General features: G+C 48.3%; 1 protein-coding gene across 3 annotated transcripts in view; it reads right to left on the minus strand.

Annotated features, from left to right (window-relative positions):
* The window catches only part of snx7 (sorting nexin 7), a 27,912-nt gene continuing 14,495 nt past the window's right edge, over positions 1–13,417 (minus strand). For all 3 annotated transcript variants that reach the window (XM_062520673.1, XM_062520672.1, XM_062520674.1), the window contains 2 exons: positions 11,767–11,919; positions 1–843 (listed from right to left, as the gene is read on the minus strand). In XM_062520673.1, coding sequence (XP_062376657.1) covers positions 760–843; positions 11,767–11,919 — 237 coding nt within the window. In that variant the 3' untranslated portion in view covers positions 1–759. The remainder of the gene's footprint in view (positions 844–11,766; positions 11,920–13,417) is intronic.

The raw sequence follows: 13,417 nt of genomic DNA on the forward strand, positions 1-13,417 counted from the left end.
TTCTTCTTGAAAATCTTCTATTTGCAGTAAACCACAGAAAGGGCATTTTCAATACATGCTAAATAATAGTAAGTTCAACAACAACAAAAAATCTCAGTAACCTTATCAAATCTCTTTACATTTAGTTACCCTTTATTATATGATCATTAAAACCCCAACCCTATCGTTTGTGCCACATTTTTGGCATTCTGATCATCAAGTGAGAGGTGAAGAAAAGGGGGAAAAAAGTGTATAAAACATTTGGCATGACCGTGTGGCGTGAGTCTGGTATCAAAATCCACACACGCAAACACTCGCTCGCACACTCACACACACCCAAACACACCTACACACACACACACACACACACAAACACGGCAGAGTAAAAAGAAGGCGAACAAGAGTCCCATCTCTCCTGTATTGCTCAGATGAAGGTTGTCATGGTTTCATCACAGATCTAGTCTTTTTTTTTCTTCTTCTTCCCCTCCTCGTCGTTCTCCCCAAGGCTAACGCCGGGAGCGCTACGTGCTCGATCCCCCTTTGGAGGCGCACAGCGGGGTGCGCTATCTTTCCACGGGTTTGTTATTGTCTGTGACGAGCTGGTGGGCCATTAAAAAAACAGGAGAGAGGAGAGGGGAAAACAGGGGAGTGTTGATGGCAGAGGGAAGGAGGGTGAGATTGCCATGGGGTTGAAACGGGGTGGTTGTTGTCGGCGGGCAGGGGTAGGCTGGGGCATTTTCTTTGGCGGACAGAAATGGCAGAGGGGGCATCAGGAGGTGGTTAGGAGTCGCCGCCGGCCTGCTGGTCCACTTCGCCGACTTCGGACCTCATGGACAGGAGGAAGGACTCCCACACGGAGAGACACTGCCGGAGAGGATGAGATTCATGTACAAGATGAGATATACAGACACACACACACACACACACACACACACACACACACACACACACACACACACACACACACACACACACACACACACACACACACACACACACACACACACACACACACACACACACACACACACACACACACACACACACAGAGGGCACAGTGAGTCACATATACAAATATGTGTCATCTCTCAAACACAAGTGAAGTGAGCACTCGGCTCTACCTCGGTCTCCTGAATCCAATCAAATGCCCCTACAGAGAGAAGTCATAACAGGCGATGGCACAGACACACACATAGGGAGTCTAGGAGTCAATCTCGAGCACCTATATCTCCCACATACGCTGCCACAGGAAACAGACACCTCACACTCACACCTTCAGAGGCCATGAAAAGACACACATACACACATCAATTATACACATACACACCACAAGCATATATTGACCGTCCAAATCATGGACACACAGGGTGTTTCAGTAAACACTGGGAAAAACACACAGAGAGACACTCATGCACACACACACCCTTACCAACTACCCCCCCCCCCCCACACACTTCTCATAAACACATCACATCAGTCTCAAAACACACACCCGAGGTAAAAGCCAGGGCTTTGACTGCAGAGTAATGGCTGTCCATTTAAAGCCAGACACTGTGTGCCTCGGCTCCTTTCAATTTAGCGGCCCATCTCCTCTCCCAGGCTGCGGCCAGTCACTGCCAGCGCCCACTTCCTCCCTCCCGCCGTCCCACGGTCACCACCCTCGGCCTCCGCTCCGCCCCGCTCCGGAGTCGAGTCATCCGCCAGACGCTCGGATTTATCTTCTGACAGAGGGCCTCTCTCATTCTCTCTCTCTCTCTCTCTCTCTCTTTCTTGGTTTTGGTCATTCATAGTGGCCTGCAATCTCGCTCTCTCTCTCTATTTATGACCGTCTGTTTGTGTCTCTGTTCGCATTGCCATCCTCTCCATCTCTCAGGCTCTGTTGTAAATCCATCCATTTGTTCACTACTCTCCTTCTGTGTGTCTTTCAAGCTCTCCACTCACTCTCCCTCTGGTGTGGATAGAGGGCTCTGTCCCTCTTGTTTTCTTTCTCTCTCTCTATTGTGGATGAAGGTCTCTCGCTCACTCCCCCCTCTCTCTCTCTCTCATACACACACACACACACACTGTCTCTTGCTCTCTGTCTGTTGTAGATGAAGGTCTCTCTCTCACATACACACACAATCGGTCTCTTGCTGTCTCTCGCTCACTCCTCTCTCTCTCTCCCTCTCTCTCACACACACACTGTCTCTTGCTCTCTGTCTCACTCTCTGTCTGTTGTAGATGAAGGTCTCTCTCTCGCTCTCCTCTGTCTCACACACACACTCTCTGTCTCAATCTCTGTCTGTTGTAGATGAAGGTCTCTCTCTCGCTCTCCTCTCTCTCACACACACACACACACACACACACACACACACACACACACACACACACACACACACACACACACTCTCTGTCTCAATCTCTGTCTGTTGTAGATTAAGGTCTCCATCGCTCACTCCTCTGTCGCTCTCGCATGCTCTCTCTCATTGTGGATGAAGGTCTCTATCTCTCGTCTCTAAATTCAATTCAATTCAATTCAATTCAAAGGTGGGTCTATTGACTCATTGAAGCAGTCTTGTCAAAGCAGACATACAACAATACAAACAGATAAAATATCTGCTTGGGAACAATAAGATCAATGCATCTTTCTCTCTCTCTCTCTCTCTCTCTCTCTCCCTCTCTCTCTCTCTCTCTCATGGATGAAGGTCTCTCTCTCTCTCTCTCTCATGGATGAAGCACTCATTCACTCACTCTCCCTATCTCTCTCTTGGATGAAGGTCTCCCTCTCCCTCTCTCCATCCCCCTCCTCCTTCCCTCCCTCCCCCGCTCTCTGTGCTGCTGGTGAGGGTCACTCTGGTGACCAGCTGAGCCGGGCTGTCATGGCACGTTTCGTCACTCCCGTCTCCCCGCCACGGGACGCGGGTACAGGCTCTGACCTTTGACCTTAGAGAGCGGCTCAGACTGGGCGTAGCCACGGCGACAGCAAGACCATGATGAGCCACTGCAGGGCCGTCCAGGGTTAAGCTGGACAATGCTGCCCACAACTGTAATTCCCTGATGGTGAACTATAGCGTGTGTGTGTGTGTGTGTGTGTGTTTCTGTCTGCCTGTCTATGGGTATGTATGCTGCCCACAACTATAATTCCCTGGCTGTACGCCAGACGGACTTCAAAACGCTCTAAAAGCTCAGTTATGGATGTGGACTTCTGCTTGGAATGGTGAACTATGGTATGTGTGTGTGTGTGTGTGTGTGTGTGTGTGTGTATGTGTGAGGGATATGTACATTTCTATCTGTCTGTGTGTGTGTGTGTGTGTGTGTCTATGCGCAAGAGTTTATATGCGAGTTTCAGTGTGTTTGAAGGAGTGTGTGTCTGTGTATGAGTGTGCGTGTGTGTGTGCCAAAGTGTGTGTGTGTGTGTGAAGGGGGCTGCCAACCAGAAGATGGCGGGCATTATAAAGCCATTAGTTGACTAAGGTTCATCAATCCAGGAGGACGAGCAGGGGTGAGGACGCTGACAGATGCTCGTCTCTTTGTGAAGTTAAACACCAGGACGTGACGCACACGCCGCCAAACACCACCAGGCTGGAATAAAACCACAAGAGTCCTGGCCGACCTCCTCCACACTCCTGGTACAACTACAAGTCACACACACGCACGCACGCGCACACACACACACACACACACACACACACACACACACACACACACACACACACACACACACACACACACACACACACACACACACACACACACACACACACACACACACACACACACACACACACACACACACACACACACACACACACACACACACACACACACACACACACACACACACACGTCTAGCCATGTAGATGTACTACAGAGTCAGCCTAATGCCTGTTGGTGGTGATGTCTTCATTTGTTCTGGGGGAATGGTGTGATTTAGTCATTGGCTGGAGACAGAGCCTGCTTAGCAACCAAAGGCCTACACCATGGGGTGATGGAGTGTGTGTGAATTTAAGTGACGTAGCTCGCCATCCCATAATTCAAAGCAGGAGGTTCAAACATATATTCATATCTCTCTCTGCTATATAGCTCTCTCCTTTAATTCAGCAGAGCCAAGAAAAGTTCCCCAGCCTGAATACCAAGTCGTATAAGGTGAGAGAGAGAGAAAGAGAGAAAAGGAGATAAAGGGAGAAAGAGAGAGAGGGAGAGAGAGAGAGAGAGAGAGAGAGATGGAGTGAACTAGAGAGAGAAATAGAGGGCAAGAGAGGACAAGTTCCTGTCAATCATCTCTAGAAGGAGCTTTAAAGATGTGAGCGCGAAAGTGTCGCTTCGTGCTTCACGTGCGTGAGAGAGGGAGGTTTGTTGGGGGGAGTCGGAGACTTTGGCGCGCGCAGTCTGCGGTGCGATGTGGAAGAGGGGTCCCAGCGGGTGGCCCCCCCCGTCCCCGCCTGAGAGCTGCTAACTTGGGCTGCCACTGAGAGGAGAGCACTGGGGGGGGTGCTGGTCCATGGAGACATGAAGGTCCTGCTAACAGAATCACTAACATGGAGGAGATGCCAGATACTGAAGACGAGACACCAACTGTGTGTGTGTGTGTGTGTGTATGTGTGTGTGTGTGTGTGTGTGTGTGTGTGTGTGTGTGTGTCAGATACCAAAGACAAGACACCAACTGTGTGTGTGTGTGTGTGTGTGTCAGATACCGAAGACAAGACACCAACTTTCTCTCTCTCTCTGTGTGTGTGTGTGTGTGTGTGTGTGTGTGTCGGGAACATAGAGGCAGGGAGAGATAGTGTGTTTATGACTTTGCTTCATTAGCAGGCAGCTGAAGAACGGACAGACAGACAGAGAAGAAGCAGAAGAGAGATGTATAAAAGGCAGAACGAGACGCGCTCCGAATCGATTCCACGAAGAGAGGTGTGACTCACCGTTGACTCTTACGTCAACGCTCACGGCGACTCAGCCAGTCTGACAGCTGCTCGTCACCCGCACTTGACGACCTGCACGACACCACCTACATACTTTATCTCTGACGGGAGACCCGTCTAGCCTTCAGTTTTGCTAACGCGAGTCCTCCACCATCATCATCCTCGGAAGGGACTGCTGATGATGCACTGGGGGGGTGGGGTGGGGGTGGGGGGGGACTGCTGGTGAAAGTGACGCTGGCTGGAGGGAGTGTGTGACGTGATGCACTGAGAGGCAACAGGGCCGCACAGGACTGATGTGTTCACTTGGAGGCAATCAGACAAGGCTGCGGCTCATTGGCGTCTGTGTGAAAATGTCAATACCTTCTCGGCAGACAGGGGTGACGGAGGTGAATGGTGTGTGTGTGTGTGTGTGTGTGTGTGTGTGTGTGTGTGTGCCAAGTGTGTGTGGGTGTGTGTGTATGTGTGTGAGTAAGAGAGATAAAGTGTGTGTGTGTGTTTGTGTGTGTGTGGGTGTGTGTGTGTGTGTGTGAGAGAGTTTGTGTGCGTGTGTGTGTGTGTGTGTGTGTGTGAGAGAGAGAGTAAGAGAGAGTGTGTGTATGAAAGACTGTGTATTCTTTAGGTAGCAATCAATCAATTCTGAGAGCGTGTTGATGGGTGAATGCTTGTGTGCGTCTGGTGGACACACAGCATGTTTGAGGACTGGAGTACATGTGAGTGAGATTATGAGTATGAGTGTGTGTGTGTGTGTGTGTGTGTGTGTGTGTGTGTGAGTTTATGTCTGTGTTTGTGTTTGCATGAGTCAGAGTGTGTCCCACTGAGTCTGACAATGAGTGTGTGTGTGGCTAGGACGCCTCAGTCGTAATTATGAAGCTCATTAAGGCGGAGGTGTGAATAAGGAGTGAGCGTGTGTGTGTGTGTGTGTGTGTGTGTGTCCTCGTTAGGCAGCGGAGCGTGCTCCTGTTCCAGCTGCTCGGGCCAGAGTGCAGGTAAACACACCTAATCGGGGGGAGGGATGCTGGACGGGCATCACCGACGCTCTCTCTCATCTCCGTCTTTTCCGTTTCATTTCTTTGCCCTTCCTCCTCCTCCTCCTCCTCCTCTCCATCCCCCTCTCCATCCCCCTCATCCTCATCTTCGTCCGTTCTTCAAACGAACACACAGGAGTGGACCAAGGTGAGCCATCACTTTTACTGTGTGGCTTTCCGCGCTTGCCCACACCGCATGGGAAATTTAGAGCGCCAACCACAAATCAGAACGGCTGCGGGTGGAGTTGCTCCAACTTCTGACACTCTGCCAGCGCTCCGACTTCTCACTTCTCCTCCTCCTCCTCATCCTCCTCCTGCTTAATGGAAAGATTCCAAGAACGCCCATTTGCCATAAGTGACAGACAGACACAATAGAAGTGTCATTGTCCGGGCAGTACAACTCCCAACACCACTCGCAGCACGTTGCCATTACAGCACAATGGACACTCATTTCAGGATTCCAGAGTGGTCGTTTGGCACGCATAGCAGATGCACTAGCATCACCAATGCACACGCTAGTTTACTCACTGCCACATCCACAGTCATCAACTCCATCTCTTGTCATAAATAGATTCTATTACAGACATGAGGGTTAAGCTGCAGGTTGCAGGGCTGCATGGCGTAGTACTTCAAATGATGCGACCGTGACCAAAGATTTACAAACGCCGCGCGTTTAGCAACTCGAGCTCAGATCAAAGTGCATGTTTAGTGGAAGGATCCTTGTCTTTCTCCATCTTTGAGCAACATCCCTGTTGCTATGGCGTCTCCATGGCAATTCCTCTCTCAACTTGCCATCTTGTGCGCCGCTCACATACAGCTGCTGTGTGTGTGTGTGTGTGTGTGTGTGTGTGTGTGTGTGTGTGTGTGTGTGCGCCATGCAAATGCATGAGGGGCTAAAAACAGACCGAGTCTGTCGCCCACGTTCCAGAGCACGGAGGTTAAGGCTGCGGCTTCTATTTTTCACTTCGTACCTCGCAGTGTTTGCACGTATTTATAGGTGCTCAGTGATTATCTCCAAGACTTGGGGGGGGGGGGGGGGGGGGGGGGGACTTAACACATCATCGACAGCAATAAAGTGCTATCTGTGGATGACTGTGTGACGGTGAAGTGAGCTTTTTTTTTTTTTTTTTTAACGGCCAGACCGAGTCAGTTTTTTAGTCCGACTTCTAAGGTCAAATCATTAGTGGGAGAAAAATACTGGACGGTGTACACACGGCACCACATACAAATCGAGACATTGAAATAATAACACACCTGAGGTGTCAAGGTGATGTGCTAAATGCCAATGTTGCAGTGCAAAATGGAAAACTCTGGAAGAGATGTGTGTGTGTGTGTGTGTGTGTGTAGTGTGTGCACGGGCGTAGTGTTGCGATGTGTGCAATGTGGTGTGCTCAGTACTCAGTACTGTGAGCCTGATAACAAACCTGCAAATGATGCCAGATGAGGCTCAAAACTATACGATAACGAGGACGAACACACGCACTGGTGAAGGCAAAAATATCTCTTTTTCATGACAAGGAATGCACATACATCTCACGCATGAAGGCAGGCATGCACATTGCACACGAACACGGCACGCATAGCCCACGCGTCCAGACACCCCCCCGTGTGTCAGTGCTAATCACATGCCTGACTGCACGCTGGTTCTGAGGCAGGATGTGACGTCCTTGAGCCTCAGCAATGTGACTGCGCACATCATGGTGTCCTTAAGTCTTCGCCTCTCTTCCACAGGGCTGGGTAGAGTACTGACTATCTACACTCAAGTAAAAGTGAAAATCTCTCGAGTAAAAATACCGTATATATTCCCATCTTAGAAATCTACTCAAGTAAAAGTAAAAAAGTACTTTAATAAATAAAAGTTGTTGATAAATTACTCAGGTAAAAAGTTAATTAATTTGATGATCCTTTAAAGGGATACAAAAGTATCCTTTACGCCTGTTTCCCCTCTGTAGATTAATCATACTGTATAGGCAACCATATTTGAACAGCCCAGATAATATACTTTAATCTTATTTTAAAACAGACTTCTGAAGGCTATCTTGTCATAGTCAGAATGAGCATTAAGTGACTACGGGTTGAAAAGCACTCACTTCCAATCCATTGCCAGCTGATTCTTTTGCTTTGCATTGCTAGAAATCTGGCTATAACTCGACCATACTGACAATGTAACTTAAAAACAATGACTATATTATGGGCAGACCTATATTTAGGCTACATAAAGCCTAGGCACGTCCACCCGGACAGAGCAGGCTATCTTTTTTCTCAGCTGAACATCTCGGTCATGTCCAGTGTCCATGCACTGACAACACTGAGGCTACGTAAACAAACGCTAGGCTTTTCTAACTTGTCTGCTCGATTTCCAGTGCATTTGCTTTGCTTGTGAATGAAGTTGTAGGCCTACTTCCCTTGTCTAAAGGGATTATTGAATGATTCTGTCCAGAAATGACTTTAGCTGAACATTTCAGTGTCATCATGTCATACTTCTCGTTCTCGTTCACCAGAAGATACGGCAGCTGGCATGATGTCACTGCCTTAATTGAGTTGTTAAGATATAAATAACATCTACTTCTGTGTAGCAAGCTACAACATGGTTTGATCCTACATAGACCAGTGATTCTACATGGTGATTAATTTTATAAACGCGGGGCAACATAACAATGCATTCTGAAGCCCTGTCTCTTTGGTACCATGCTGTTGTGCACCGAGGGAAGGGTACACTTCTCTCACTCCAGATCATTTCTCCTCCGATAATAAACGTGTACACATAATGAAGGGCATCAATGTAGCCGAGTAAAGAGTAGATTACTGGCTCAAAGATGCACCTGAGCAAGAGTAACGAGTCACTATCCACCCCTGCACTCGTGCACACACAAGCCTGCCTTGCACTCCTATCATCTCTTTCTCTCTCCATCTCTTTCTCTCCCTCTTTGTCTCTCCATCCCTTTTTCTCACTCTCTCTTCCTCTTGCTCTCCTGTCACCACTTGCAGTAGTGGCTGAGCTGAGGTCTCGGTCCTCACCTCAGACAGTCAACACTCACCTGCAGACCCCCCCCCCCACCCCCCATGAGGACTGGTGTTATTGAGCTCTGCCTGATGTGGATAAATCATTTAAAGCCTCAGAAACAAACGCCTCTCATCTCTTGGCCTCTCCTTCCCTCCCTCCCTCCATCTCTCCACTCTGCCAAGGTAACACACCTTTCAGAGAACTCAAAAATAAAAAGCTCCAGCAGTGGTGAACTCCTCAGCTCATTTGCCACATCAGCTGCGGTGGCTAATGGCACTTCTCATTGCCCGCCCTTATCAGGTCTAACCATTCACTCTCACTCACTCACTCCCTCCCTCTACACACACACACACACACACACACACACACACACACACGAATGGTCTTTGGAGTGTTTCAGCCCATTTCCATGAATTGTAGACATATCACTGGAGTTTCTAAATTAGAAATCACAGTGGTGAGTGTCCAATCACTCACACTCTTCCCCCAGTATCTGCTTTACAACCCAACAGCGCAGCTTGAGGCTGATACACACAACAGCACGCGCGCATGAAAAATGGCCTTCCAGCTGATAGCAATCATTTAGACGCCAAACCTACAAAAAATAAGAAATTAAACGAAAACAAGCAACTGACCCGGAGCCATCTCATTTACAACATCTGGATTAATTAGTCCGCTTAATTGCTGTTGTTTTATTTTTGCCTTCATGACCCCCCCTTTCCTCCTACCCCATCCCCAATCCCTCTTTTTCCTGAGTGTGTACAAATGATGAGGGCCTTGAGCCAAACTCCTATCAACAACAAACAAACAAACAAACAAGGCGGCCGGGCCGAATCTCCAGTCTGGGGCGGCAGTCAGGGGCTGCAGGCCATGGGGGAATTTTCCGTACGGCAGTCATTAGAAAGCAAACTGTCATTCCGTTTAATATCAAAACATCTACCCTCAAGGCCAGCCTTTACAAATCCAGCCCCTCCTGGGCCAAACAGGAATACAAAAATAAATTAAAAGCTGTGAGCGCGAAAGTGAAGTGTTTTGTGTGGCTGTTGATTACGGGCATCTATTTCTCCAGTGGCGTTAAGAATAGGAGAGAGAGGGAGGAGAGGAGAGGCTTGGGAGGTGAGGCTTCTGAGGGGGCCCTCTGGAGATGCAGACGACGATAAGGACGAGGAGAGAACCTCCAAGACCTTTGGTGATATCTCTGTGCCACTGCTGGAGGGCTCCCAAGGGCGAGTCTGTGTGCTTAGCGGGAGACGGCGGGATCGAGTAGGGGGAGGAACTACGCAATTCCATTCCGCCAAAGGGAACAGACTCAAGGAAGAGGAAGAGGAACGGGAATAAATTAAACTATATGCTTCAAAATGGCATAAGGAGGTCTTTCTCTATGTGTGCATCTGCGGCACCACTCATTTCTACTCAGCCAGAGGGGTTTTTTTCCAGCTAAAAAGGTTGCTCCCTGCTGTGAGCAGTGGCAAAGAGAGAATATGAGGCAGTGCTGCCCTCTGTTGGAAGAATAACAGACTTGCAAGCACATATGACCGCCACACTCATTGTCTCTGTGAACTGCAAAGGAACTTTCATGAATTCCTTTTTAAAATTTCATTCTGAAGTATATATCATTTGGCCTTTGCCATCATGTAGATAGGATAGGACAGTCGAGAGTGTCACGGAGGAACTGGGAGAGAGAGGCGGGGTGGGATCAAGAGATGACCACAGGTCAAAATCAAAATCGGGTCCCTGTAGCCGAATGTGGCCTGCCGGTCGTGCCAAAGCTTTTTTCTTTTGATGCACCCTCACAGCAGCATACATATTCCTTTTAAAATTCAAATATCTATAGTGCTTCTTCTTCAGCTTCTTCTTTTTTTTTCATTTCTCTCTCAAAAAAGTTCTGTCTGCACTTGGTTAAGACCAAAAGAATTAATGGAGTTTGAAAATGTGTCCCCATAAGACAGACAGACCTTCTTGATATTGAAACCAACAAAATTATAACCTCCAAAAATACCAGTGATGCAAGTGGGCTGTAATAGCTGCCCAACCACTCAGTAATTAGCTGTGGGTATGCGGAACTCAACTGTTTGTTTTGCTTTTAAGTATGGTGTTGTCATGACTATTTGTATGGTAAAAATAAAGATAAAAACCTTGCTGATACACTCTACTTACAGAGTCCCATTTGGTTGTTATTATTATGTTCAATTAAATTGGGTCTATTAGTAATATGGGTAATTTCTTTTACCTAGGGAAAAATATCTACTAAGAACTACTGTATAATGATACACATACCACATGAGCTTAGCACATCCCAGAATAATCAGCGTGTGATTGATACGAGTTATGTTCTCCTTCCAACCTGCCTGTGGAGTGTATTATATGTGAGGCATGGTATGGTGTAGTGTAGAGAGGTGTGGTGTAGTGTAGAATGCTGTGATGCAGTGTGGTGTCATGTAGTGTAGTGTGAGGTAAGGTGTGATTTGGTGTGGTGTGGTGTGGTTTTGTGTGGTTTGGTTAAGTGTGGTGACGGGTGGTGTAGTGTAGAGTGTAGCGCAGTGTGGTTTTGTGTGAGGTGAGATGAGGTGTGGTTTGGTTAAGTGTGGTGAGGTGTGGTGGTTTGGTTAAGTGTGGTGAGGTGTGGTGCGTGGTGGTTTGATTAAATGTGGGGAGGTGTGGTGCGTGGAGGTTTGGCGTATGGTTTGGTTAAGTGTGATGATGTGTGGTGTGGTGTGTGGTGGTTTGAGGTGTGGTTTGGTTAAGTGTGGTGAGGTGAGGTGTGGTGTGGTTTGAAGTGTGGTTTGGTTTGGTTAAGTGTGATGTGGTGTGGTGTGGTGTGGTGTGGTGTGGTGTGGTTTGTTTGGTGAGTGGGCCTCACCTTCTCGTAGTAGTCGACGTTCTTCTGGGCGCTAGAGACGAACGCCTCCTTCAGGTCGCTCCTCATGCTCCTCTGCCAGCGGCTCCAGTCCCCCTTCAGAGCGTTGTTGGCCCACTCCACTCGGTCCTCCAGTTTATCGATCTCCTCTTTCAGCTTAGGCAACACACACACAACACACACACACACACACACAACACACACCGTCCCACTCATCAATCAAAACATTTACAGAGCAGGTACAGTACATACATAGTATATGCACACATACAGTACACACAAACACACACACAGCCTCTTTAAAGCAGTAACACACACCCAAAACTCTCACTCAAACGCTTCCCTCTTTCACACACACGCTCGCAAACAAACTTAAGTATTAGAACATATACAGTACCACCAGTCTCACTTACCTGACACACACACACACACACACACACACACACACACACACACACACACACACACACACACACACACACACACACACACACACACACACACACACACACACACACACACACACACACACACACACGCACACACACACGCACACACACACGCACACACACACGCACACACACACGCACACACACACGCACACACACACGCACACACACACGCACACGCAGGAAGGTGTTAGTCCCTTTTCTATTTCCCTTCTCTACCAGAGCATCACAGTGTAATCTACTACATCCCTGACGGCTGCCATGTTGTTCTAAGGCTTCACTTCTGACTGCGAGGGCTGGGCGGTGGACTTAACGTAATGCGCCATAATGAACTGATTAATCGGGGGCCATTAATTAAGACAATTTGGTCGTTGGCAAAGCTTGTGGCTGCCTCTAATTAGGGCGTCCCGGCTGTTTTTGATGATTGAGAGAAGCGCGGCAGGCATGACCCACTTGGGTGATGTCTTTAGTTTAAAAGTGCACATACAAACAGGCAGACAGACAGACTGGCACAGACAGACATAGACAGAGAGATACAGACAGACAGACAGACAGACAGCCAGCGAGAGAGAGAGAGAGAGAGAGAGAGAGAGATAGATAGACAGAGAGAGAGAGGGAGGGAGAGGGAGAGAGTGAGAGATACAGACAGACACAGACAGAGAGAGAGAGAGAGAGACAGATAGACAGAGAGAGAGAGAGAGAGATGTCCTCTTATACGTTAATTCCACAATTTAATTATTTTCTTTAACCTCTTACGTGTACATGTAATTGAGCTCTGGCAATAATGTTGATGAAACTTTCATGCCAATAAAGCTTTCATGCCGATAAAGCTATTGAATTGAACTGAGAGAGAGAGAGACAGACAGACCCACACCCACACCCACACACACACCTATTACACATGACATCCCCCTCGTGATATTTGGTGTGTGTGGGAGAGAGGGGAAAGTGCAGAGTGGTAAAGATTTGCTGCCAGGTGGCTGGGGTGTCACTGTGTCAGGAGTGAGCGCTGTGGCATTTATGCCTCTGAGGTGCTCTGCCCTGGCCAGCTCATAACAGCACACACACACACACACACACACACACACACACACACACGCACACGCACACGCACACGCACACGCACACAGAGATGCCCTGGCCAGCTCATAACAGCAGGCACTTGGGCTCGCCAGTGCTCTCCACCAGAACACCTCATCATGGTA

Source organism: Sardina pilchardus, chromosome 19, assembly GCF_963854185.1.
Source record: "Sardina pilchardus chromosome 19, fSarPil1.1, whole genome shotgun sequence".
Taxonomy (NCBI): domain Eukaryota; kingdom Metazoa; phylum Chordata; class Actinopteri; order Clupeiformes; family Clupeidae; genus Sardina; species Sardina pilchardus.